The following is a 27,527-nucleotide window of genomic DNA, read 5'->3' on the forward strand; positions in this document are numbered from 1 at the left end:
ACATGAAGGTGTCTGTCATAAAAGATAAAGAAAATCAACAATGATGCTAAATGGCGTTGTTTGATAATCAACAATGATGATATTGAACCGAACATGTAACACATTTTCCTTATGTTCCAATGTTTGTTGTTTGAGAGATAAGACTTGAGAGTTGAGAGTAGGAAACATAGGTATATATTTGTATATTTAGTAGCAGTTTTATCCTATTGAGTTACATCACAAATAAGTGAATAAGAGTGATAAGGCGATTGGTTGTAGTTTCTTTAATGTTTTGGCGTGATAAATGGCGTTTTAGCAGTTAGCAGTTAGTTAGCACCCCCTGTTGTGTAGAGCAGGCTTTAGCACCTCAAAACGTTTAGGATTTCGGTTAGTACTTTTACTGTCCCCAGACCACACCCAACTAGACAGTAGGATTAGGTATACAAATATATCCAGACTCATATTTCAGCATAGCTTAACCATCTCATTTCATAATATCATGTAAATCCCAACTACCTAAGAGTTTCTAATAACATAATTTATTGGTGAATCAAATTTGAATTTGAACGTTCCTTTAGTGCTGTGGTCCGAATCCACACTACACATTCACAAAAAGCAACACAAGGTAAAACCTAAGACAAGGATGTTATAAAGTTCCAATTCATGCTTTGCACGGTTTAGGGTTATCATTCAAGAAACAAACAAACGAATGAAAATAAGAGAAAGTAGTTGTTGACACAAAAATCAGTCTGGAAACATGCTACATTGACATCTTGTGTTTGCATTCTCTCCTCTCAACTCAAAAGCCAATGTCACATGAGATGAGATGGGATGAGAGGCAAAGAGACAAGTCAACCAACCAACTGCTAAAATAAATGCAGGAGTAGAAATATTGATTCATTCTCAAATCTTGTTATGGTAGTAGCTACTTGGATGATATATATAATTGTGTTTGTAAGAAACTACAATAATTTCCCCCCTTCCCCCCAGTAAAGAACTGGTAATAGAGTATTAGTAGTAGTAGTACTAAATAAAGGTTTCTGATGAAAGAAAAAAGAAAACCAAAAGAAATGATGTTATGATGATGAATATTGGGGAGCACACGAGAGGATTATTTATGATGGAGCGAGGAAGAAGAAGAAGAAGACATGGTGGTGGTGGGGGTTTCGATCTTGTCATGAACAGAAACCACCAAGTCATGGGCATCATCCAAAAGCTTCCAAACATCGAGTTGACCGGCCATGTTATTACATTCCCTTATTATCTCATCCATGCTGCTGTACTTCTCTATTATCTGTTTCCTCCTCTGCAGCACGGAAGCAGCAATGGCATACAGCAACAGATCCTCGGTAGGAGGGGGTGCCCGCTGTCTTATCCTGTTCCACGCGGAGGACTTCCCAATCCCAGCTCTGATGGCGGCCTGATCAGCCCACATCACCTCCCACAAACATATGGTCTGTTGAAAAGTCAACTCCCTCCTAAACAGCACCACCACCATCCTATACACAAAGAAACAGTCCTCCGCCTGAAGCTTCTCCAAGTGCTTGTAGAGATGCGAGTCTTTGGATTTTATAATCTTGGAAACGCGGTTCAACTGCCGTCTAATCCCCGTCTCATCGAGCCTGAAATTATGGCGTGCCTTTCTCATGAACCCAACGAAACACCAGAACGCTTCGTGGTCTTCACTCATGACCGCGATTATTGGAGACAGCAGATCGCTCATCCCCTGGCAGTATCCGATTTCCGGATCGTACAGCGCGTACGCTTCTAGAACCGCCACCAGCCGGGACGCGTGGAAGATTCTACACGCTTCTAGATGCTCGTAGTCTTTTAATCCCACTGCTTCCGCTGACCGCACAGCTCGTTCCTCCGAAACCTCCGCTTGAGGTTGCGAGTATGGGATCCAGTCTCCGTTGGCACGGATCGCATCCAGGCGAATGATACGCTGCCAGGTGGAGAAATCCTCGCTCGACTGGACTGCTGATGACTCTTCGTTTTCCGACGATGGGAAGGGGAAGGTTTGACTTTGACTGGGTTCGGGGGGATCTTGAGAAGAATCTGAGTCGGAGGATTCCGAGTCGGATATGTTTGGATCTATGAATCTTGTTGAGACTGATCCAGGAGTGGCTTCTTCTTCCTCCAATAATACTCCTGAATTCATGGGAGATGGGGAAGAATTTATTTCTTCACTAGAAAGCGACTCCCTGGCACTCACAACTTCTTCTGATTCTGCAGACTCCATGCCTTGACTGTGACTGTCCCTATTGCTGCTGCTTTCACCTACAAGCTTCCTGCATTGCCTACGTAATTTCTCGTACTTCTTTCTGTAACATATAAAAACCTTGCTTCGCTTTAGATTGTTTTATGAAAATAAAAATATATATTATACTCAAAATGACAGTGCGTACCTCCCCTGAGTTCTTAGTTTATCTCTTTCTTCTTTGCAAGTGTTGAGCTCATAACTATTTTTAAAAAAAAACAGAAATTTTGAAATGAAAGGAGAAATAAAATTTGGAAAGGAGATATTATTAATTTATTATACTTACACTCCAAGTAGGAAAGGCCAAACTTCTGATCTGATACTTGCATCCACTCCCTACAAATCAATTATAAGTACTGAATTGAAATGAAATGCTGTGACTGTGAGTAAGGAATAGGAACATGCATACCCCACTGCGAACTTTTTTAAGAAATTTAACACCATCTCGAAGTTTTCCATCTGGTGTAAACAAATTTCTCCACTGTTGAGGAGTGAGTGCGTGTTTTCTTTTCCTACGTGACCATGGTGATTTCAGACGCCCCCTGTCATCAAAATAATATCAATATGTCAGCTCAGCTCAGTGATGCAGTTTCATGTAACTTTTGTAGAGTGTGTTCTACATCTCATAAAGTAATTTCTATTGCAGATGATCACATTCACATGATAGAAAACATCAAGTATAAGATGACAACAAATGGTTTGCTGGTTCAGCATTCTGAAATACAAAAACCAATAAAAAAAAACTAGGTTCTAATCATCAACTCATACTTAAGGCTGTCATTCCAAAATAAGTATCATGGTCCAAAACATAAAAGTCAAATTAGGTGAAAACTTTTATGCACACCAAGAGATTTCTAAATCCAAATAACAATTTTGAAAATGTAATGGAAAAACGATGCATGCCAAGTATACAGAAGCACTAAGGACACACACACACACACACACACATATATATATATATATATATATATATATATATATATATATATATATATATATATATCTTGAATTAACTACTTTAGTTACAGTGGAGAGTGGTAACCATAAAACTTAAGGAAACTGACTGATTCTATTAACCATGACCAGAACCAGATTATGATTATGATTTCGGCCAACTGAATTCACCTTTTTTGTCCTTGCCTTCTATTGGCTCATCCTTTTAATATTATCCTTAGTTCTACTAAACTACCTTCTTATCATTTTTCCAACATGGGCTTTTTATTCTTTATCATTAAAACAAGTAAAATTAAGGACAACACTAGGTTTATTGTGGAAAAATATACAACTTTACTAGAATCTCTAGTCACTCTTTTAACTAGTGTCCAAAAATGCCATCCATTTTCACTACATAAAAGGAAGTTAATGTTAATGTCCCAAAGGATAACAAAGTGTGATTCGTTCAGTATAGGGCAATGGAGATTCATATTCAGATGGCAAAAGAACTCCATGTTTGGCATTATGTTCAACCATCTTCCACGACTTTACTGATTTTTAAAATAAAAAAAAAAAGTTGAAACAGAAAAAGACCAACAAAATTTGTATATAATCAATGCACGATCCAAATGCCAAATCCTTATCCTTCTCAAGTAGAAAGTAGAAAAACGAATAACTAAATACCATTAAAATTAACGTCCATACACCTAATGATATTTAAAACAAAAAAGCAGGGGCCTGAACTCGTCAAACACCTTCTAAAGCTGCGAATTTATTAAATAAACAACCAGCAGAATCAGAATCATATAATTCATTAAAGTTGGACAAGACCTAAGAAAAGGGGGGGAAAGGTACTGCTACAATCAAGGATTTGAGAAAAGCTTGAGATCAAGATTTAAAATGAACATAGCGACGGATACCGGAAAAACATGATTTGGATCAAAGAAGAATATACTCACCGATCGGAAGTGGAACACGAAGCTGGTGAGGAAGAAGCAACAACGAATAAAACAGATCTCAAATGAATCCACGAAGACGACGAATTTGATGAATTTGAAGACGACGACGAGGAAGACGAAGTTTGACTACGTCTTAGGGCTTTCATCAATCTACTAGAGAAACTTGTCGTGGAAACCAACAAAAGAAAAGAGGAACAAAGGGGAAAATAGTCCTAGGGGACCAATACTTCTAGGGTTTGAAGTTGAGTTGAACAAGTGGTGTGGTTATTACCAATTAATTGTGGTCATTTTTGTTACCTAGTGGTGGAGTACATAGCAGCAGCGATTACAAGGGCGGCGAAGACGGTGATGGCGAGATTTACTCCGGCATTTGAAGGTTGGCAGCCACCGCCGCCGCCGCTGCTGCTGCTGCTGCAGATGAAGAAATCACCTAGCTTATACAGCATTAGCGGCGGAGGAATAGAATAAGAAGATGAAGAGCATGGAGAGAGAAAAGAGTATCCACCATAAATCAACTGCTCTCAAAAACCTTTAACTTTGGGCTCTTGAGTCTGGTTTTTTCTTTGTCTCATCTCCTGCTTTTTTTTTTTTTTTTTCTCTCTCTCTCTAGACTCTGGGAGGGTGGGTGGGTGGGTACTGGCACTGGGGCATGTGAGCGTAGTAGTATCAAGTATTAAAGCATTAGAATATTAATGCAACTGATCCATCATTAATTAAAGAGTAAATTACACGAATACGCTCTGTGGTTTAACATAATTTGCATATTTGGTCTCAATATTTATTTATTTATCATCCTTGTAGTTTGGATTTATTTCGGTTTGGTCTCTAATCAAATCCTTTTTTTTCTTTTACTTTCATTCGTTATTAAATATTTATATAATCTATTGTAACAACCTGGAAATTTGAGTATATGACTATATTCTATTCGACGTATAAAGCTAGTTTGGTGTAAGACACTAAAGTAGATTGTTACTTTGGAAAATCACAATCTACTTTGAGTTAAAATAATTTCTAACACAACGCATTTGTGTAGGACGTGATGCGTTTGATCAAAGTAAAGAAAATGAAAAATCAATGAAAGAGTGTGACGTGTTCTATGGTGGATGTGGCTCATCGACATACCCAGGCGATGGACACATGTAGCACGAACACGACACGTGACAATTCATGGATTTGTGACAAGGCAACAACATAGCATATCTTATGGGTATCCACTAACGTGTCTCTAATATGCGTAGTCGGATGATTGGCATGTGTAGACGTGTGTCAGTGTTTTCGTAACCCACCTGGACACAATGCATCCCTGGTAGCGACGCGAATGTAGATTCAACCTCTATACATATGAGATGCGAAGTATGATAGATGAGCTTTTTCGAAAAAGGAAAAAGATGGTGTTTTACTAACAACTGTCGGGATTGATTTCTCATAGATTATAGTTGTCGAGGGTACAAATTCCCCATACAAATAAAGGTTTCCTTCGAGAAACATCGATAAAGGTTTCCTTCGAGACCGATCCAAAAGAAATCGGACCGGATGGATGGTGGGTAAGAGGGGTGAAGATGGCGGCTGGGTAAACTCCGAATGGATGGTGGCGGCTAGAGAGAAGACGCGTTAGGGTTAGGGTATGGGAGCTCAGCGCCGACAAGAGATCCAGAAACAAAGAAGAAATACTCTCCGGATCGGTACCATACTTTTGATACAGGGGAATTCAAGATGATGTCCGGAAATTACACAACCATTGACAACCATAATGTTTCTGGATCTGTTCCTGTAAAACTTCTTCTCCTCTTCTTCAATTGCGTTTTCATCACTTCGATACTAGATCTGAACCCTAATTTATTCATTGGTAGCTGTATTATATTGTAAGCATTAAGTAATTTGGTTGTTGGTTGTTGCAGATTCAACTCTCCAAACCTTTCCCCCATCTGGAACACAAGGCAAGATCTCAGGCGCTTCTGGCCCTCCCCGCGATGTCGATGGTGTGTGTTTAAATTCTTGAAGCATCTTATTAGTTTTCAACTATCTACTGCAATTTAGTAACTTCAGTTAATGGATCTCATTTAGTTCAGCTACATAGTTAAATCCATATAAAATTCATCAGTTTTAGGGCTTAGATTACTAGCATTTTAAGTTTCTTATGGATTTGAATGCATCATGACTTAGTTAACCTATCTAAAACCTCAGCTAATTGGAAAACAAGACTCATGTTATTTTAATCCTCCAAGCAAACTACCAACTAATGAACATCTATCAGTTAAACTTATTAGAGATGTAATCTTTGTTACATTTTCTCTTCAGATACATTCTCAAAGCCAGTATCTGGTTCATAAGAAGCACAACAAAGTAGTGGTTGGTTCAAGGTATTCACAGTTGCTACTTACCAACCTTACTTTGATATTGACACATCCGATGTTTTAGAAAGAATCAAAGATTCCCTCTTGCCCTTTGGAGGAAGCTTCAATGAGAAAACCACTAGTAACCCAGACTTGTAAGCTTAAAACGGGAGGGAAGATCATCGGGTTCAAGTCCCGTGCTCCTATCTACCCTGGCTTTGGAATTCTTCTTCAAATTAAATCCGGTAATTACCATTCTCTATTATATCGTTTCCGATAGAATATGTTACAAATTCTTTAAGAATATTCAAAACCATTCTGCAAGAATAGTTTATTCTGTAAGAATATTTATTGATGTATTTTATTATAATGCATTGAATTGTTTAATTTTTGAAAATTGATTATCTTTTCTTTTTGGATTTAGGTTTTGAAGAGGCTAACATTGATGTGGAAAAGGAAGAAAACATATAGAACGAGAGTATATTATACCAGAATATGTTATGCTACAATGTATAAAGTGTTGCTTAAAAATAATATTCTTTCAGAATAGATTAGTGTTTTTGTTAGATTTTGATGTTTTTTTTTAATTTTTTCTTTCAGAATGTTGTTATTATTCAATGAATCACAATCATACAATGTAATTATTGTTATATTATTAGTTCAAGAATTGATTTGTGTATTTTTTTCAGAATGTATTTACTAGTTTATGGTTGACATTCAGCCATTCTGACAGAATAAAATCGAAAAATATATTTACTAGTTTATGGTTCGCATTCTATCATTCTGACAGAATAAAATCAGATTTTTAAATTTGAATTAATTTAAAATATTCAAAATTTTAAAAAATAAAGGAATTAATCATCCCTAAAAATCCGAAAATTTCCTTTTTAATATAGGTTAATTGACTAAAATGTCCTTATGTTGAAATTTGTGTGATTATACGGTACATGCTATCATATTCTACTATCATAAACCTTTAGATCATGACCTTTGATTATATTCCATCTGATGGTCTAGATCTGTGCATTCTGACACACAATAGTTAGTAAAAACAAAATAACCTAACCCTTATATATATATATATATATATATATATATATATATATATATATGTATATATATATATATATGTATATATAATTTTCATAAGTTCTATTTTAATATTTATAACTATTACTATTACTATTTTAGAATACAGAATTGATATTGTATTATTATTGGGAAGACAAGTTTTGATTATTTGAAAATTTTGCGCATTTTGATAAACTACAAATTAAATAAAAAAAATTGTTTTAATATAGAGCCATTATATTTTGTTTAATTTGTTTAAAGAAGTTTAATGATGGATTATAATTGATAAAATATGGATTGCATTTTGCATGCCTATCCATAAACTTTTGCTTTTGCTTTCTTTTCTCTTTCAAAAGAAATCACCACGCGTGTTTTTTTGACTCACCACTTCGCTTTTTTTCGTAGACATTTTTTTTTCTTTCTAATTTTTCATTTATTATCTTATAATATGTAATGTTAGAGGCAATAAAATCAACACAAAATTAAATAGATGGTTTTTACGGTTGGTAAAAGCACCACAAATAGTTTTATGTCTCAATATTTTGGCATATATTATATAATAATATATATTTTATCCTTATAACTAACGTCATTATATGGCCGAGTCGATGTTAAATGTAAGAAAATTTAGGGTTTGTGTTGGAGATATGGATACCAACTTGGATCGTGAGTATATTTTCCGAACTGATATTTCTACCCTATGCCTGAGTTGCAAGAAATTCAGCCTAGGATAATCCAAGTGGACACTTATGATTCTAGGCACAGAAATCGTAAGCCAATTTGCTAGAGAGATTCTGTGAAAGTTTAATGAAAATGAGAGCTAAAATTCGTCACCCTCTTCTGAGAAGGAAGAATCGTTTATATATTAAATGAGATTAAGGTTTTAGTAGGGCTGAGCCGTCATTAGTTGCTTTGGAAGCAAGTCATGACCAGTTAGGGGCTCTGCCCCTTGGACCCCGCTAGGGGCGCTGCCCCTTTGGAAACCCCGGATTCAAGGGCACTGCCCCCGGACCCCCGACTAGTCGTCGAACCGGCTTCTAATTTGATCTTATACATGTGTGCGCTCTGCACAACCCCATACATATATTAGAGTACAAATTATGAATCCATTTAGCTCACATGTTAGTTCCAGTTACTTAAAATGACATGGTCACACTAAAATCACCAACATTAAATACATGTGCAGTGATCAATTTATTTATTTTTGTTTTGGGATTCAGTATAACCACTAATTTAATTATTCATCATGACTAATTTCTCTTTCATACATTCTTTAATAATCACAGTTAGCCGATGATTAATAATTCATTCTATTAGGTTTTCAAAATAATGATGTTCTCGAGGACGAATATAAAGATGAAGATGAAGCTAAAGAATTGGTTAGTTGCATACATGTTGGCCACACATTTTGGAGGTATGCAAAAGTGAAATTGAGGCCTTATAAAATATTTCTTGTAAAATGTTATTAATTAAATTCCAAAATATAAAGTTTATAACAAGCATTCTGTAAATTCACGAGCAGTTAACATATATCTTATAAGACCATTTTTACTAGTAAGTTTCTTCATATAGCATGGAAGGTATCTCAATTTCTAGGATCTTAGTTGTTAACTATATATTAGTGGCGACATCATTACCATTAAAGTCGGCAGGCTATGTTTTCATCAACACAATGCATATTCTCGACACTTGCAATACAACTTCCTCTTTTATACGATATTCCACAAAATCATCAACTTCTTACACATTCAATGTTAAATATTTTCTATTTTTATTCTCATTAGATTGAAAATTAACAAAATTTATAGTACCATATTTGAATACATTTTCATCCACCTGAATCGATTATTCATTACAATAACATTCTGGAACTTGTAACACTTGAATTTGGTATGTTCCCTTTAACCCTTCTACTTATGAGCACTTCACTTTTGGTCATTATGTTAGTAAGCAGGACGTACCATAGGGTATGCTTAGCGTATTAGCTGAGAAGCTAGTACGCGGGGCGTACCATGTGTGTACACTTAGCGTACTAGTGCGAGGTTGGATCACGCCTTCGGGTACGTACGCGGGGCGTACGGTTGTGTATGCGGGGCTTACGTGCGTCTAAATGAAACCTTAATTTTTGGGTGTTGCGCCCTATATATTCATCTTAAGTCCCAAGAGTTGGCCTCTTTATCGGCCTCCATTGTCCTAAAACTCTAATCTAGAACCCTAATGGCATCTTTGAGTGTTCTTGAGCCCTGGTCTTGATTTTTGGTGGTTTGTGCTCCTTGAAGTGATAGAAGAAGAATTTGGAAGACTAATTTATTGAAGGGAAGCTTAGATATCCAAATTTAGCTCCATCTTTTGGTGACTTTTGAGGTATAAAGTTCATACCTTGTCCACTCTTTGCTTTGATCTACTCTTTAGATTGTTATGATCCTTTTTGGTTCCTTTTGGTTGGTCTTGATGAGTTAAGACCATTTTAGAAGTTAAATCTTGTAGATCTGGATGTTTGGAGGGTTCCTTAAGCTTAAATGTGCAAACTTTATGTTGTTTATGGTATCATTCATGTATTAAGTCATTTATTAAACTCTTTTGAGCTCTAGAGCCTTATTAAGCCATGCATGCACGTAAAGTTGGCAACTTTACATGATAACCCACCTTAAGGAAGTCAGATCTGAGTTGGGATGGAAGTCTTAATCGATTAAGAAGCTAAAAAGTGAAAGTTGGCAAAAAGATGGAGTACGTTGGGCATACAAGCATGTACGTTGCACGTACAAGCCCTCAAGCGAGTACAACCCGCATACTCAATAGTGGGATGCAAAAGTTGGGCTTTTGGTATTGGGCTTCATTTTGGACTTTAGGAGTCTAGGGCTTTATTTTGGCCACCAGGATGTTTTGGGCTAAGAATACTTTTGGACCTTAGTTTAAGCCCATGAAGGGGTTTAGTCCCAATTTGGAAAATTGGGCTATAGTGGGCCTTGGGTGATTGTTTTAGAATTTGGGCCTTTAGACAATTTGGATTGGGCTTGGGCCTTAGGCCAAATATAGGGAAGGGTAAAAAGGTCTTTTACCCTAGTTTGGACTCTTAGGGTGAGTCAGGATCCAATTATTAATTGGATGATGTTTTGTGATTATAACGTAGGGATTTTTAGCGGGCCACCAGCCAGAGATTTAGCCGTGAGGTTTAGCAGTGCGAGGTGAGTTTCCTCACCATGTTTAGCGGGTCTAAGGCACCAATGTCGGCCCATGATCAGTGATGCTAGGATACTAGATGTTTGTGTGACTCTTGTATGTGTATGTGCTTATATGATTTGTATGTTGGGCGGGGCCTGTTATACTCAGTGGGCGGGGCCCGTTATGCGAGCGTGGGCGAGGCCTGATACACTCATTGGGCAGGCCCCGTTATGTGTTTATTTATGTATGGTATGTGGTATGTTGGGGAACTCATTAAGCTTTGTGTTTACGATTTTCAATTTATGTTTCAGGCACTTCTGGTTCCAAAGGGAAGAACTCAAGATGATTGCAGAGTACACACCACATGTTTCCGCATTTTGTGATTTACTCTGATGATTGATGATGTATTGATAGATCCTCTTTGACTATGATAAATTATTTTTTATGTTTTATTTTATATTTAAAGCAACCCGAATCATATTTTCTAGTGTGAGGTATTTTTTTAGTAAAAAAAATCAATGATAAATTTAACGTGATTAGAACATTTGGACAAAGGTTTATATTAACTATAACTTAAAATTAGAAATTTATATATTATATCAATCAAATTTAAATATCACACTTATTTGTTGGTTTTATTTATACAATTACATATGTTCACAATTCGAATTACTTCGAATATAATTATCTGTTGACTCTTGTCGATGTCGTAGAATTGAAAATATGACCATGGAAAACTTAAATGTGAATACTTAATGTGAAAATTCTTTTTTCATATAGTATACTTTGAGTCTAAATTCAATTTTAAATATTAACTTTCATTTGGACCTTTAGTGTTGTTGACATGTAATGTATTTATATTGATATTTGAATTTAATCGATATAATAATATATTTAAAAAAACTAATATTTATTGTTAATAGAACATGAATGAGATTAATAAGCAACATGTAAGTATTCTTTAATTAATATATCATTATTTTTCCTTCAAATTTAATTAGTATAATATTACAGAAAATATATGAACGAAGGCCCTTTATGGTTAAAGGCTCGGTGCGACCGCACCACACACAAACCCCCAAGGATACCACATGACTTGCAGGTTCGCATGGTGATGAACAACATTATTGAAATCCAAAATTGTTGCAGGTTGAGATCGATCTAGATGGTTTCATTTGTCTTCTTCATTTGGAAGGGAGACAAATCCAAGACTGATTTCATGCAATTGAGGGTTAGAAAATATGCAAACTCGAAACTAGGTTGAAGACAAAGAAGACGGTTGAAGCTTTAGAATTTTGATCAAATATTTGTTAAGAAAGTTAAATTGTTTCGAAATCTCAACAACTTAGTCTCGATTCCAACTTATTTAGAAATAATAAATCCCCTTTGTTTCTTCCAAATAGACCTAACAAATGTGATATGTCGTGTTGGGTTCTTGAGGAAAATCATTAAATGGGTTGAGAGAGCTTTGACCTAACCCGATGTAATATATCCGTTTTTCATAACATGTATTATTTAAAGGGGTATAACTTGTTTATATGAGAAGTTGGAGAAATAAAGCATGGAGTTTGCTTTAAGGTATACAAAATGTGTTTTAGTGTAGCATTGCGATATAGAAGGAGAATATGACAAGTTAATACAAAAGTAGATTGCCATTTCTGGAAGGCATGACATGCCCTTATGTTGACATGATGTGTCATATCAAAGATGAGTCAACCTTAGTCAATAGTCAAAGGTCGCAACACGGGTGATATTTGTTGTGATGTGTCGAGGTGTTTACTGTTGGACACGTATTGAGGGACCGAGACATGTGGTGAGCGAGTGAGACTCGTGGCAATTAATATTACCATAATTAACATTTTATTTTGGACAATTATCTTAATAAATTATTTTATAATGTTGTATTTGTAGATAAATATGTTGGATCAATATGTTCAAGAATCATTTTAGAATGATGTTTGTCAATAACATATAATCCTATAGGGTCACACCTTTAGCAAGTTGGTAGATATTGATTTTTTATTATTAATATGACTATTAATAAATATCAGTGTTGCAAAAATCGCGACCGATTAATCTCCGATTAATCCCTAGGCGCTACTCGACCGATTAGAAGACGCATAACGATTAATCCCTACACACACAATAAGTGTAGCAGTAGAACCCGATAAAATTTTAACATTTTGAAGAAGTTATATCTCAATAGAAACTATTTGAGATATGATTAGTGTTGTATTAATCAGATTAACCTATTTTGTCATCATATTAGTGGTATTTATGAACTTTTATAAGATATTAGTCATATTTAATTTTTTAAAATTCAACAAATTAGCCATTAATGGTCACCGATTAATCCCCCGATTAATCTCTGCCTAGCCGATTAATCCCTTAACCCCAGTCTACCGACTAGGTAACGTCCAACGATTTTTACAGCCTTGATAAATATATTCAACATACTTATTTGATTGGGAAAATATTATTTATATGTTATGTACGTCTTTATGGACCCTTTGTAGTCCATTTATATAAAGCTACTTTATATAAATAAAATATATACATACTTGTATATAATAAGTAGTGGAAGTCACCCATGCTTTGACTAATGGCTAGTCAAAGTCATAGGTATGAGTGAAGAGGGTAAGGTTGCTTGTAAAGCAACCAACTACACCCCATGTCTCTTTCATTTGCAACCCATGTTTTCATTTAAGAGGGATTGTCATTCTTACTTGCAAGTTACTATAAAAGAAGAGGCATAATTAACTTTTATGTTGCTTGAAATTTTGCTAGTCATTTTCTTCTTGTTTTCTCTCTATAGATGTGGGTTCTATTACTCTTCTTCTTCTTCTTCTTCTTCTTCTTTATGTCTTTTGAATCCTAGTGAAGATTTGGTTCTTAGAAATGTTTCATCGTTAATGCTTAATTGTGATAACCACTTAAAGGCTTATGGAGTACTTCATACAATAAGGGAACCAACATTCTATAAGATTTACTCTTGCTGCTGGATACATTATAGAGAAACTCTATTCTTGAGTTTTTTTTTTCATATTCATCAACTCCCTAAAACCAAGTGGGATCAAAGTATTTAAATGTTTTATTCTTAACATCCTATGGTTGTCATTATCTTTCTAGGACACCACAACTTAATGGTGTGGCTGAGAGGCGTAATCGGACCTTGTTAGACATGGTTCGTTCCATGATGAGTCAAGATTCTCTTTCCATTTCTTTATGGGGGTATGCCTTAGAGAAAGCCACCTATATCCTCGATCTTGTCCCTACCAAGAAGGTTGCTAAAACAGCTCACGAGATGTAGACAAGGAAAGTTCCCTCATTAGCACATATTAAGGCCTGGGGTTGTGAAGCTTTCGTTAGACGAGAGACTCATGACAAGCTAGCACCTATAAGTGAGAAGTGTATTTTCATTGGCTACCCACAAAAGTCTTTTGGATATTTGTTCTACAGAACTAGTGAGAACGTGGTCTTTGTAGCACAAAGATAAGTCTTTCGCAAGAGAGAGCTCATATGCAAAGAGGACAGTGGGAGTACGATTGATCTTGAAGAATTTCCAGAATCAACCAATGAAGAAACCTTAGAAGACACTAGCCCTAAACCAGAGGATGTGACTCCTGTTGAGCCCATTGACAATTCATTACCTCTTCGATGTTCTAGTAGAGTTAACATGCCACCCAAGTTCTATGTGTAACACCGTAAAAATTTGAACAATTTTTCGCTTTTGAAAAACCATAAAATATCATTCACAATCATTTTAAAAACATTGTATCAACATTGTATCAATACAAAACCCCAAGATCATAATATATAAACTCCAATGTGCGTGTGTACGAATCATGTCGGCGCCTTCCCGCGCTCATCACTAGTACTTGAAACACATAACACAACAACTGTAAGCATAAATGATTAGTGAGTTCCCAAAAATACCGCATAGCACATATACGCCACTCGAGGCTATAATACGACCCTCCGGTCGATGTGTCTCAGCGGGACCCTCCAGTCCCGTAGCTTGTTGGACCCTCTGGTCCGGTCATAGCTCGTTGGGCCCTCAGGCCCGGTCTGTATCGTTGGACCCTTCGGTCTGGTCTATAACATCATACAACATACATATAACACATAGCACATAATCTCATACATAGAACATAAGACCCTCTGGTCAACACATAATACCACTCTAGGTAACGTATAGTGAAAAGTCTCACCTCAGGTGTCTCGGTAAGTCTCTGACTCGGTAGAAATGTGATCTAGCCTCCACCTAATCACACAAAGTAAATACTCTCATAAATACCACTATACTCAACCCTAAAAGTAAAAAAAAGTCAACTTTCAACTTTGACCTGACTCGTCGAGTGCACTAGGGCGACTCGGCGAGTCTACACGTGTCCACTGACTCTCTTAGTCCCTCTCTTGGCACGTCGAGTACTTCCCCTGACTCGACGAGTCACACCTGGCATGAATCACGGGGCCACCCCGACTCAACTCGCCGAGTCTCAAGAACAACTCGGCGAGTTCCGCCTTGAACTCCAGTCCCCTTAACTCTCCCTGACTCACCGAGTTATTCCCTAACTCGGCAAGTCTACTCACTGAGTGATTTACGGGAAACCCTCATCCTACTCGTCGAGTCTGTTCTTCGGACTCGGCGAGTTCATGCCATGCACACACTCCATAGGTCTCCTGAGGTCAGATCTGTTCCATACATTCATAGATCCGGCCTTCCCAAGCATGATAATCACGTAAAGTTCTGACCTTGACACTCATATAACATCTAAATGGTCTAACTAGGTGATTTAGCCCCAAAAATGACATCCCAAGCTCATGGCTCCCAAAATGACTCATAAAGCTCCAAGGGTTAAGGTCTCTGGACCTCTTTGCAGGGGCGGAGCTTCAACATTTGATTCGGAGGGGCCAAATATATAATATGCAAAAAAATTGGTAAGCAGAGGGGGCCAAGGACAAAATTTTATATTTTGGGGTATAAAATGTATAAAATGAAACTATAAGGGCTATTTATAACCAAAAAATAGGGGGGGGGGGCGGGGCACAGCCCCCCTTGGCCCTAATAATGCTCCGCCAATGCATCTTTGGGTCCAGATCCAGAACATAGACTCGAGAAGGGACCAAATGCTCCACTTATTCAACCTTTAAAAGGGTTAGAAAACCCTAACACTAAGAATCAACACCAAAACTAAAGAAGGTCCGAGCAAGATACCTCAATATGATCTCTAAGAACTCAGAAATCACCAAAATCGCACCTTCTTCAGCCTCCTCTTGCCTTGGTCACCTCCTTCTTGCAAAAACACCCACAAAAGGATCAAGAATGGCCTCTCCTTCCTCACAAACGCTCTATATCTCTTAGGGTTTCTCTCTGGGGATTATTGGCCACAAATGACAGCCCTAAGGGCCTTTAAATATGTCTCAAACCCTGGAAATTAGGGTTTCATTAAACAGCCTGGACTCACCGAGTCCACTCATGAACTCGCCGAGTCCAGCTGTGAACTCGTACACGAATCCGCGACCATACTCGGCGAGTTTAGACACCAACTCGCCGAGTCTCCTCACAACTTCCAAAAATAAGAGAATAAAATATAATACCTGGGAATCTGGATGTTACAATTCTCCCCCACTAGAATCAGACTTCGCCCTCGAAGTCTCATTCTGCAAACAACTCTGGATGCTGCTCCCGCATCTCACGCTCCGGTTCCCAAGTCAACTCTGACCCTTTCCGATGCTGCCACTGGACCTGAACCAGAGGCACCTCCTTGTTCCTCAAAACCTTGACCTTCCGATCCCTAATCGCCACCAGTCTCTCAACATAATTCAGGCTTGCATCCACCTGAATATCTTCTAATGCCACCACTGTCGACTCGTCGGGTATACACTTTCGCAGCTGCGACACGTGGAAAGTGTCATGAATCTGACCCAACTATGCCGGTAACTCCAAACGGTAGGCTACCCTGCCTACCCTCGCGATCACCCTGAAAGGACCAATATATCGGGGTCCCAACTTGCCCCTCTTCCTGAAGCGAATCACTCATTTCCAAGGAGAGACCTTCAGGAGCACGAAGTCGCCGACCTGAAACTCGAGCTCGGACCGGCGTCTGTCCGCATAACTCTTCTGATGACTCTGAGCAGTCAACAACCTCTGTCTGACCTGCTGGATCTGCTTTGTCGTCTGAAGCATAATCTCGGTACTACCCATTACACGCTGCCCTACTTCTCCCCAGCAAATAGGGGTCCGACACCTCCTCCCATACAACAGCTCAAAGGGCGGCATGACAATGCTCGAATGGTGGATGTTGTTGTAAGAAAACTCTGCCAAGGGCAAATACGTGTCCCAACTCCCACCGAAATCCAACACACATGCTCGGAGCATGTCCTCGAGCGTCTGAATCGTCCGCTCACTCTGTCCGTCAGTCTGTGGGTGGTATGCGGTAGTAAAATGTAGTTTCGTACCCAATTCCTCATGAAACTTCTTCCAGAACCTGGAAGTGAAACGTACATCTCGATCTAAGACAATCGAGATCAGCACTCCATGCCGCAATACCACCTCTCTCACGTACAACTCTACCAACCTCTCCGTGGAAGAGCTCTCACTGATGGCCAGGAAGTGAGCACTCTTCGTCAACCTGTCCACAATCACCCAAATTGCATTGACACCCCTCGCGGTCCTTGGCAATTTGGTGATGAAATCCATGGTAATTTGTTCCCATTTCCACTCGGGAATCTCTAATGGCTACAGCTTACCATGTGGACGCTGGTGCTCGGCCTTAACCCTGCGACAGGTCAAGCATCTCTCTACAAACCATGCGACATCCCTCTTCATACAAGGCCACCAATATTCCTTTTTCAGGTCCAAATACATCTTAGTGGCCCCGGGATGGATCGAGAATTTCGATCGATGAGCCTCTTCCATCAAAATGGTATGCGTTCCGCCCACGGACGGTACCTATATCCGACCCTGAAATGTCATAAGCCCCCGACTATCGGTAACGAATTCTGATACCAGCCCGACAAATCGCTCTATCTTCTGGTTTTTTGGCCTCACAGCCTCAGCCTGGGCCCCACAAATAGCATCCAACACTGGGGTCATCATTGTCAATCTCAAACAAACATCTCGCATTGGGGCGCCCTCCGCCCTACGGCTCAGTGCATTGGCTACAACATTAGACTTGCCCGGGTGGTACAGGATCTCACAATCATAATCCTTGACCACATCCAACCACCTCCTCTGGCGTATATTCAGGTTGGGCTGATCCATCAAATACTTCAAGCTCTTGTGGTCCGTGTATATCGTACACTGAACCCCATACAGATAATGTTGCCAGATCTTGATGGCGAACACTACCGCTCCCAGTTCCAAATCATGAGTGGGATACCTCGACTCATGAGGCTTAAGCTGCCTCAATGCATATTCTATCATATGCCCCCTCTGCATAAGCACCGCTCCCAAACCGGATATTGATGCATCACAATATACCACAAAATCCTCCATCCCTTCCGGAAGTGCTAAAACTGGGGCTTCGCATAATATCTGGCGAAGTGTCTCGAATGAGGTCTGCTGCTCCGGACCCCAAGAAAACGCAGCACCCTTCTGGGTCAACTTGGTGAGTGGCACGACGATCTTGGAGAAATCCTTAATAAATCTCCGATAATAGCCGGCCAAACCCAGAAAGCTCCTGATCTCGGTGGGTGATCTCGGCACCTCCCACCTCATGACCACCTTAATCTTGGCCAGATCGACCAATATCCCATTATGGTTAACGAGATGCCCCAAAAAATGAACCTCTCGTAGCCAGAACTCACATTTGGAGAACTTGGCATAAAGCCTCTCCGATCTCAGAATTCCGAGGATCTCCCTCAAATGCTCCTCATGTTGCTCTCTGGATCTCGAATACACCAATATGTCGTCGATGAACACGATCATTGAGCGATCCAACATCGGTCTGCACACTCTGTTCATGAGATCCATGAACACCGCCGGTGCGTTGGTGAGTCCGAAAGGCATCACCACGAACTCTTAATGCCCATAACGAGTCTGGAATGTTGTCTTCTGGACGTCCTCCTCCCGCACCCTCACCTGATGATACCCAGACCTCAAATCGATCTTGGAGAACCAAGATGCTCCCTGCAAGTGATCGAACAAATCATCGATCCTCGGCAACGGGTAATGGTTCTTGACCGTTAGCTTGTTTAACTCACGATAATCAATGCACATTCGGTGCGAACCATCCTTCTTCTTGAAAAAAAGAATAGGCGCCTCCCATGGTGAACTGCTCGGCCTGATAAACCCCTTCCCCAACAACTCCTGGAGCTGCGAGGATAGCTCCTGCATCTTCGGAGGCGCAAGGCGACAAGGCGCCTTGGCGATAGGCGCAGCTCCTGGAACCAATTCAATACCGAACTCTACTTGCCTCTTCGGAGGCACACCCGACAACTCCTCTGGAAACACATCCGGAAACTCACGCACTATGGGGACCTCATCCACTGACTTCGGCCTCTCTGTATCAACCCTCGCATCCATCACATATGCCACAAATCCCTTACAGCCTTGCTGTAGACTCTGTCTTGCTCTGGCGGCCGAGCAAAATGCTGAACCCGCGCGTGTACCCTCGCCGTACACCGTAAGAACTCCCCCACTAGGGTCTCGAATCGTCACCAATTGACGCTCGCAGTCTATCACCGCTCCATATCGACTCAACTAATCCATACCCACTATAACACACACGTCCCCCATCGCGATCGGAACCAGATCTATTGAAAACTCCACACCAAAGATCTCAAGGACACATCCTTGAATCACATCAGAAGCATACACTACTCGCTCATCAGCTATGAAAACTCGCAGAGGTCGATCAAACGCCTCCCGACGGATACTAATGAGCTGACTAAATGCTATGGAAACAAACGACCGACTCGCACCCGAGTCAAACAATACCAAAGCAGGCATAGAACTCACAAGAAAAGTACATACGCACATCATCATATAAGCATAAAAACTCGACTCAAATAAAAGATGAATAGAGAATACATACCAACAACAACATCGGGCGCCGTGCGGACCTCCTCCACAGTCAACTGAAATGCTCTCCCACGAGCCTTCGGGGCCTTGGCCTTCACCGGCCGGACATCAGTAGCCCTAACAGTAGGCGCAGATCCCTGTGCTGACCCCTGAAGAAGCTGTGGGACTCGGCTTTCCGATGGCCAGTCTGGTTGCAATGAAAGCAAACCAAAAATCCCTTGGGGCAATCCCTCGCGATATGCCCCTCCTTCCCGCACTTGTAGCATACTCCAGCCCTGCACGACCCCTCGTGACTCTTAACGCACTTCCCACAAGTGCGGCCCTTCGCGCCTTATATCTTGAATCAACGGGTCTAGCCCGCTTGGCTGCCGGCTGAGACTGAGCCGGTCGCCGATCCGCCCTCTGTGACTCGGCCTCCTCCCTAGCCTGAGTCTCCAACTCAATCTCCCTCTTCCGGGCATTTGCCTGAAGCTCAGCAAATGTCCGGTAAGTTAAGTTCGCCACGAACTCCTGAATATCTCTCCTCAGAACACTTGGATAACGGCTCATACGAGCATGCTCAGAAGACACCTGCTCAGGGCAAAACATCGCCCTCTCATGGAACTTCCTGGTGATCACTGCCACGGAATCAGTACCCTGATTGAGGGTCAAGAACTCCTGAATCAACCGTTCCCTCTCCACCGGGGGAACATACTCCTCTCTAAACATAGCGTTGAACCTCTCCAGGTCACCTCGGAAATCTCAGTCAAAGTGAAGTTCGTCGTCACGAACTTCCACCAATCCTTCGCTCCCAAGCGGTGCTGGTTCAGGGCGAACCGAACCCTCAAGTGCTCTGGACAAGAACACGTATATAAACATCCCTTGATGTCATAGATCCATCTCATAGCGGCAATCGGGTCCTGCGTCCCGTCGAACTCTGGTGGCTTCATGTTGCTGAACTCCCGAAACAACAACGAGTCACCTCCCTGAGGTCTGGCAGCAGCAACAGCAGTAGTAGCTGCAGCTGCAGCAGCCTCAGTCAGCGCTGCATACCGCTCATCAAAAGTCTCAATCAATATGGTTTTGATGTCCCCAAACATCTCAGGAATCTCAGCCCGGATGGCAGCAGCCACCTCCTCGTGAATCAATCGACGGATCTCCTCGTCGCTGACACCACTGCTCTCAGGTGTGTGTCGAGTCCCAACCATGATGCCTCTAAAATATAGTAAGAATTATCAGAGACTCGATCGAGCATACTCATACTTGATGACGCAACCCTACTGGTTCTCCGTTGTCCAAAAGATTCTTACTTGGAATGCCCACTGATCCGGTATCTTCAGTAGTATGGCCCCAATACTACTGACCACACCGCATCAGCATTCACTCCAAGTCTTCCTCCTTGGATCTTGGATTACAAGTACTCTATTCTCATGAGCTCCTAACTGCTACCTACCCGCTCTCAAAGCATCTCAGCAGCAGAAATCTCCTAGGCTAAGGCATCACAAATCAGGCCACTCTAGTCCTAATAGGTATACCTAGCCTACTCTAGCATGCATAATGTAACATAACATATCTCATAACACATAATGTAAGGGTACTTTTGGGGATTCACCGTTCGGACGTTGGCTGATCGTACACACGGCTCTGCTCTGTTTGTCACAAAACTCACTTTTTACTCTTTTCAAAAATTTTACTTCATTATCAAATTTTTTCTCAAATCCTCAGTTTGAGTTCAGATACGCCCGAAGATGCATCTGAATCCCTCAAACCAAGGCTCTGATACCAACTTGTAACACCGTAAAAATTTGAACAATTTTCCACTTTTGAAAAACCATAAAATATCATTCACAATCATTTTAAAAACATTGTATCAGTACAAAACCCAAAGATCAGAATATATAAACTCCAATGTGCGTGTGTACGAATCATGTCGGCGCCTTCCCGCGCTCATTACTGGTACCTGAAACACATAACACAACAACATTAAGCATAAATTCTTAGTGAGTTCCCAAAAATACCGCATACCACATATACGCCACTCGAGGCTATAAAACGACCCTCCGGTCGATGTGTCTCAGCGGGACCCTCCAGTCCCGTAGCTCATTGGACCCTCTGGTCCGGTCATAGCTCGTTGGGCCCTCAGGCCCAGTCTATATCGTTGGACACTTCGGTACGGTCTATAACATCATACAACATACATATAACACATAGCACATAATCTCATACATAGCACATAAGACCCTCTGGTCCACACATAATACCACTCTAGGTAACGTATAGTGAGAAGACTCACCTCGGGTGTCTCGGTAAGTCTCTGACTCGGTAGAAATGTGATCTAGCCTCCGCCTACGGACACAAAGTAAATACTCTCAAAAATACCACTATACTCAACCCTAAAAGTCAACTAAAGTCAATGGTCAACTTTGACCTGACTCGTCGAGTGCACTAGGGCGACTCAGCGAGTCTACACGTGTCCACTGACTCTCTTAGTCCCTCTCTTGGCACGTCGAGTACTTCCCCTGACTCGACGAGTCACACCTGGCATGAATCGCGGGGCCACCCCGACTCAACTCGCCGAGTCTCAAGAACAACTCGGCGAGTTCCGCCTTGAACTCCAGTCCCCCTAACTCTCCCTGACTCACCGAGTTATTCCCCAACTCGGCAAGTCTACTCACTGAGTGATTTACGGGAAACCCTCATCCTACTCCCCGAGTCTGTTCTTCGGACTCGGCGAGTTCATGCCATGCACACACTCCATAGGCCTCCTGAGGTCAGATCTGTTCCATACATTCATAGATCCGGCCTTCCCAAGCATGATAATCACGTAAAGTTCAGACCTTGACACTCATATAACCTCCAAATGGTCTAACTTGGTGATTTAGCCCCAAAAATGACATCCCAAGCTCATGGCTCCCAAAATGACTCATAAAGCTCCAAGGGTTAAGGTCTCTGGACCTCTTTGGGTCCAGATCCAGAACATAGACTCGAGAAGGGACTAAATTCTCCACTTACTCAACCTCTAAAAGGGTTAGAAAACCCTAACACTAAGAATCAACACCAAAACTGAAGAAGGTCCGAGCAAAATACCTTAATATGATCTCTAAGAACTCAAAAATCACCAAAATCGCACCTCCTTCAGCCTCATCTTGCCTGGGTCAACTCCTTCTTGTAAAAACACCCACAAAAGGATCAAGAATGGCCTCTCCTTCCTCACAAACGCTCTAGATCTCTTAGGGTTTCTCTTTGGGGGTTAGTGGCCGCAAATGACGGCCCTAAGGGCCTTTAAATAGGTCTCAAACCCTGGAAATTAGGGTTTCATTAAACAGCATGGACTCGCCGAGTCCACTCATGAACTCGCCGAGTCCAGCTGTGAACTCGTACACGAATCCGCGACCATACTCGGCGAGTTTAGACACCAACTCGCCGAGTCTCCTCACAACTTCCAAAAATAAAAGAATAAAATATAATACCTGGGAATCCGGATGTTACACTATGGTTTTCATATAACTTCAGATGGTGACACACTTTTCAATGATTGTACACTGGTAAATTTGGATGAGCCAGCTAACTAAAAGGAAGCAATGACAGGCCGTAAGGCTGCCTTGTGGAAAGAGGAAATGGACAACGAGATCAAGTCCATGTATGATAACCAAGTTTGGAATTTGGTTGATCAAGAACCTGGTCGAAAGACAGTGGGTTACAAATGGATCTTCAAGAAGAAGACCGACATGGATGGAAAGGTACACACTTTCAAGGCATGAGTGGTTGCGAAGGGATTTACTCAAACCCCATGGATTGACTACGATGAGACCTTCTCACCAGTTGCCAATATAAAGTCTATTAGGATAATGCTTGCCATAGTTGACTTTCATGATTATGAAATTTAGCAAATGGATGTCAAAATCGCTTTCCTTAACGGGAAGTTGGCTGAAGATGTTTACTTGAGTCAGTCAAAGGGTTTTGTAGATGCAAAATTTTCTAATAGAGTGCGTAAGCTTGAGAAATTTATTTATGGATTAAAACAAGCATCTTGGAGCTGGAATCTTTGCTTCCATGAGAAAGTTAAATAATTTGGTTTCTGTAGGAGTGAGGATGAGTCATATGTGTATGTCAAAGCTAGTGGGAGTTTATTAACTTTCCTAGTATTGTATTTTGATGACATGCTCCTTATATGAAATGACATTCCAACTCTGCAAGAAGTAACGTATTGGCTTGGAAAGTGTTTTGGAATGAAGAATCATGGAGAGACAACCTATATTCTTGGGATAAGAATTTTAAGGAATAGAAAGAAAAGACTAATTGGTATTAGTTAGAGTACATACTTAGAGAAGGTACCAAAACACTTTAGTATGGAAACTTCCAAGAAAAGAGAGCTACCTATTCAAATCAATGCTAAGTTAAGTAAGACTCAAAGACCTAGTACAGATGAAGAGATAACGGAAATGAGTCAAGTCCTATATGCTTCAGCTATAGGATCAATCATGTACACTATCACATGTACTCGACATGATGTTTTGCTTTAAGCGTGGTTAGTTGATTTCAGGAAAATCCTGGCAGGGCTCATTGGATAACAATGAAGAAAATTCTTAAGTATTTACAAAGGATAAATGACATGGTTCTAGTCCTTCGTGGCAGTGATACGTCGAGAGTGAGTAGGTATAGTGACGCCAACTTTCAAACAGATAGAGACAACCTTCTTTCTCAATTTGGTTGAGTGTTCTTATTAAATGGTGAAACAGTTACTTGGAAAAGTTCCAAGACACAATGGATTATTCTACTTGTGAATCAGAGTATATAGCAGCAAGTGAAGCATTAAAGGAAGCAGCTTGGCTGAAGAACTTCATCGATGATCTCAGAGTAGTTCCGACCATTTAGGAGCCAATAGAATTTTTCTGTGATAATGAAAGAGCGGTTGCTTTGACCAAAGAACTGAGAGATCATGGTAAATCGAGGCATATCGATAGAAAGTATCATTACATCAGACATAGAGTTGAAGAAGGTCATATCCTAGTGAAGAGAGTGTCATCAGAAGATAATCATGCACATCCTTTCATGAAGGCTCTGAGTAAGGTTAAGCATAATCAGCATGCTAGGAGCATTGGTTTGAGAGATGATATTAGTTTTAGTAATTATATGATTAGTTTGAAACTTGTAACATAATAAATGTAACTGAATTTGGTGATTGAATAATAGAGATTATTTATGAGTTTGTTTACTGCCTTTGTCAATTATTTATTCTTGTGTCTCAATTTGCATGTTTTACTTCTTGAATAATTTAATTATTCATATTCCACAATCGCTCATACTTATGGAAGTAAGTAGTGAATTGAGATTGTCATGAACTGGATTGTATATTGTCTAAGGAGTTTAGACATAGCAACTGTGTTGTTAAAACATTCATGAGGACTTAGAAAATGGAGATTTCAGTATTTGATAAACCCACGCTCAAAGAATTACTTCATGGATTCTATCACGAGTAATCCTGAGACGATAATATCTTATATTCTTAAATCAGAGATATATAATTTGTATTTTACAAGTGTGTTGTACATTGATATTGTGAAACTGTGTCAGTAACATGATTTTGTAAAACGTAGTATCACGTATGATTTGATGAGTAAATGATACAAACATATAAGTTAAAGTTTATTCATTCCTTTTTCCCTAATGGGAGAAACGATATCTTTGGGTCCCTCGGTGATTTGATATTGACTTATAGTGTTGGGCTCAACCAAAAATAAATTGATGTGTTCAATTAGATGTCTTATGACGCCATTACAAATAAGGAAATCGGGAAATAGAATTTTAGACAAGAGATTGTTTTCAATCCATGAATCATGTCTATATGAACAACTATGAGTTATCAGCAACCCTGGGGACTATCACCAGTCCCAGTGGGTAAACAGCACACCCTGTGGGTTATCAGTAACCCTAGAGACTATTTGCGGTCTTAATCACACATAAACAATATAATACAATAATAACAGTTAGACCTAACTGGTAATCATAAATACAACTATTCTACCACACATGTAATAATAAGTGAGGAGACTCACCTGATACTGATGACAAATAAATCTCACACCCGAACTGCCGAAACTAGACTCTGCCTAATAACATAATAATTAACCCTAATTAATAATCAAGGTCCATAACTCAACTCACAAGTCCAAATCCCACAACTATGCCCCTTAAGGGAAAAAGACCATTTTGCCCCTTCTATGGTCCAAAACGCTAAATCTTGACCAAAAGTTAAAAGTAAACAAAAGTCAATTGCCCAACGCATACGCTGGGCATACACTCCTCCTACGTGTGGCATACTCGAGGGGTCTGGTGAGTCTGGGTCAGGCCTGGCTACATTGGGTGTAGCCAGAAGTACACAGGGCGTACGTCTTCTGATCTCAAAAATCGCTCCAAAATGTATTAATTATTAAGACATGCAATCCAAACATAGATCTGACCTCCATAGAACGTCTTAATACATAAAGTCCATAACATTAAGCCTTTTCATGGTTGAAAAAGAGCTTAAACCTTAAAACCCTAACTTAATCCATACTCAACACCAACAAATTCTTGAATGGCTGGAAAAGGACCATCAAGCAACCATTTTTATGAATCTACAAAACCTAAACCACATGAAAGGATAGCTAATATGCTTCGGAGTACTCCATACTCACAAAGGTCCAAGACTTGGGACAAAAGACTCATAAAAACTCATCTATGGAGATCTAGAAAGAAACACATCAAGGTATAAAATTTATACCTTCAAAAGATGCACAAAGTGAGGTAGTTTCTGGATCCACAAACTGTAACACCCCTAATCCAGCAGACCAAGAAAGGAAAGGAAAACCCTAAGTCAAGGAGTCGACTCATCGAGTCCAAGGAAGAACTCGACGAGTAGGAGCGAGTTCCATGTCGCAGATTAAGTGGCCGACTCGGCGAGTCGGGGGATTGACTCGGCGAGTCTGGTCTGGGTTGGGAAACCCTAATTTTGGGACTTGGTGCCCTATTTAAGCCTCATATTTTCATCACCTCAGCCTCATCTTCAGCCCCTAAACCCCAAACCCTCACCCACGAAACCCTAGTGCATTTCGTGTAATTGTGAGCCATTTTTGGAGTGTGTGTGGTCTACTTGGAAGCTTGAAGAAGGAGAAAAGCTTAGAGGAATCAAGAAGAGGATTGTAGATCCAGAAGTAGCTTCTCAACCTCATCACTTTCTGGTAATAAGGTCTTGACCTTGCTCATCAACCTCTTAGATCTACTCATGTCCCTTTTGTTTGAGTTTTGGTTTAAAAGCTAGATCTATGGGGACAAGGACGTCCCAAGCTTAGATCCATTCAAATCTGGAGCCCCTAGGTGTGGCTAAGGCATAAAGGTGCAAGCTTTATGCCATTAGGATATCCCATGCAAGCTTAAAGAGATTATCATGGCCTTTTAGAGCCCTAAAGTCCATGCAAGGAAGTAAAGTCCAGGATTTTACTTGGTTATTGGATGTCTAGAGCCTAGATTTTGATTTCCCTGATTTGGTTTGGAGTAATAAGGGTTTTGGATCATGGAGTTATGTCTTAATGAGCTAGGGTTTGGTCTAAACCCATTAAGAAGGACTTAGGATGGGTAAAGCTGGAAACTTTACCCTTAATAAGTCGTTTCTAGAGTGTTTATGAAGTTTGGAGTTCAGATATGAAGTATAGGGGCTTAATCCTTTAAGATTGTCCAACAGACCGAGGAACTCGGCGAGTCTAGGGAGGGACTCGACGAGTTTAAGTGAGTTGTCCCGATTTTCCGGTTATGGGTGAACTCCACAAGTCAGGGGAATGACTCGG

General features: G+C 40.2%; 1 protein-coding gene across 2 annotated transcripts; it reads right to left on the reverse strand.

Moving 5' to 3' along the window:
- Window positions 1–855: 855 nt before the first annotated feature.
- LOC111888891 (rab GTPase-activating protein 22) lies at window positions 856–4,753 on the reverse strand. Of its 2 annotated transcripts, none has more exons than XM_023885022.3 (5): window positions 4,429–4,753; window positions 2,649–2,781; window positions 2,526–2,575; window positions 2,388–2,441; window positions 856–2,303 (listed from the first exon to the last, which is right to left on the reverse strand). In XM_023885022.3, the coding sequence occupies exons 1-5, from the start codon at window positions 4,575–4,577 to the stop codon at window positions 1,091–1,093; spliced, it is 1,599 nt and encodes a 532-aa protein (XP_023740790.2). In that variant the 5' UTR covers window positions 4,578–4,753; the 3' UTR covers window positions 856–1,090. The 2 variants fall into 2 exon arrangements, with proteins under 2 accessions (XP_023740790.2, XP_023740789.1); XM_023885021.3 differs by having other exon boundaries at window positions 4,132–4,573.
- Between the last annotated feature and the right edge of the window lie 22,774 nt (window positions 4,754–27,527).

Source organism: Lactuca sativa, chromosome 2 (assembly GCF_002870075.4).
Source record: "Lactuca sativa cultivar Salinas chromosome 2, Lsat_Salinas_v11, whole genome shotgun sequence".
NCBI classification, from domain to species: Eukaryota; Viridiplantae; Streptophyta; class Magnoliopsida; order Asterales; family Asteraceae; genus Lactuca; species Lactuca sativa.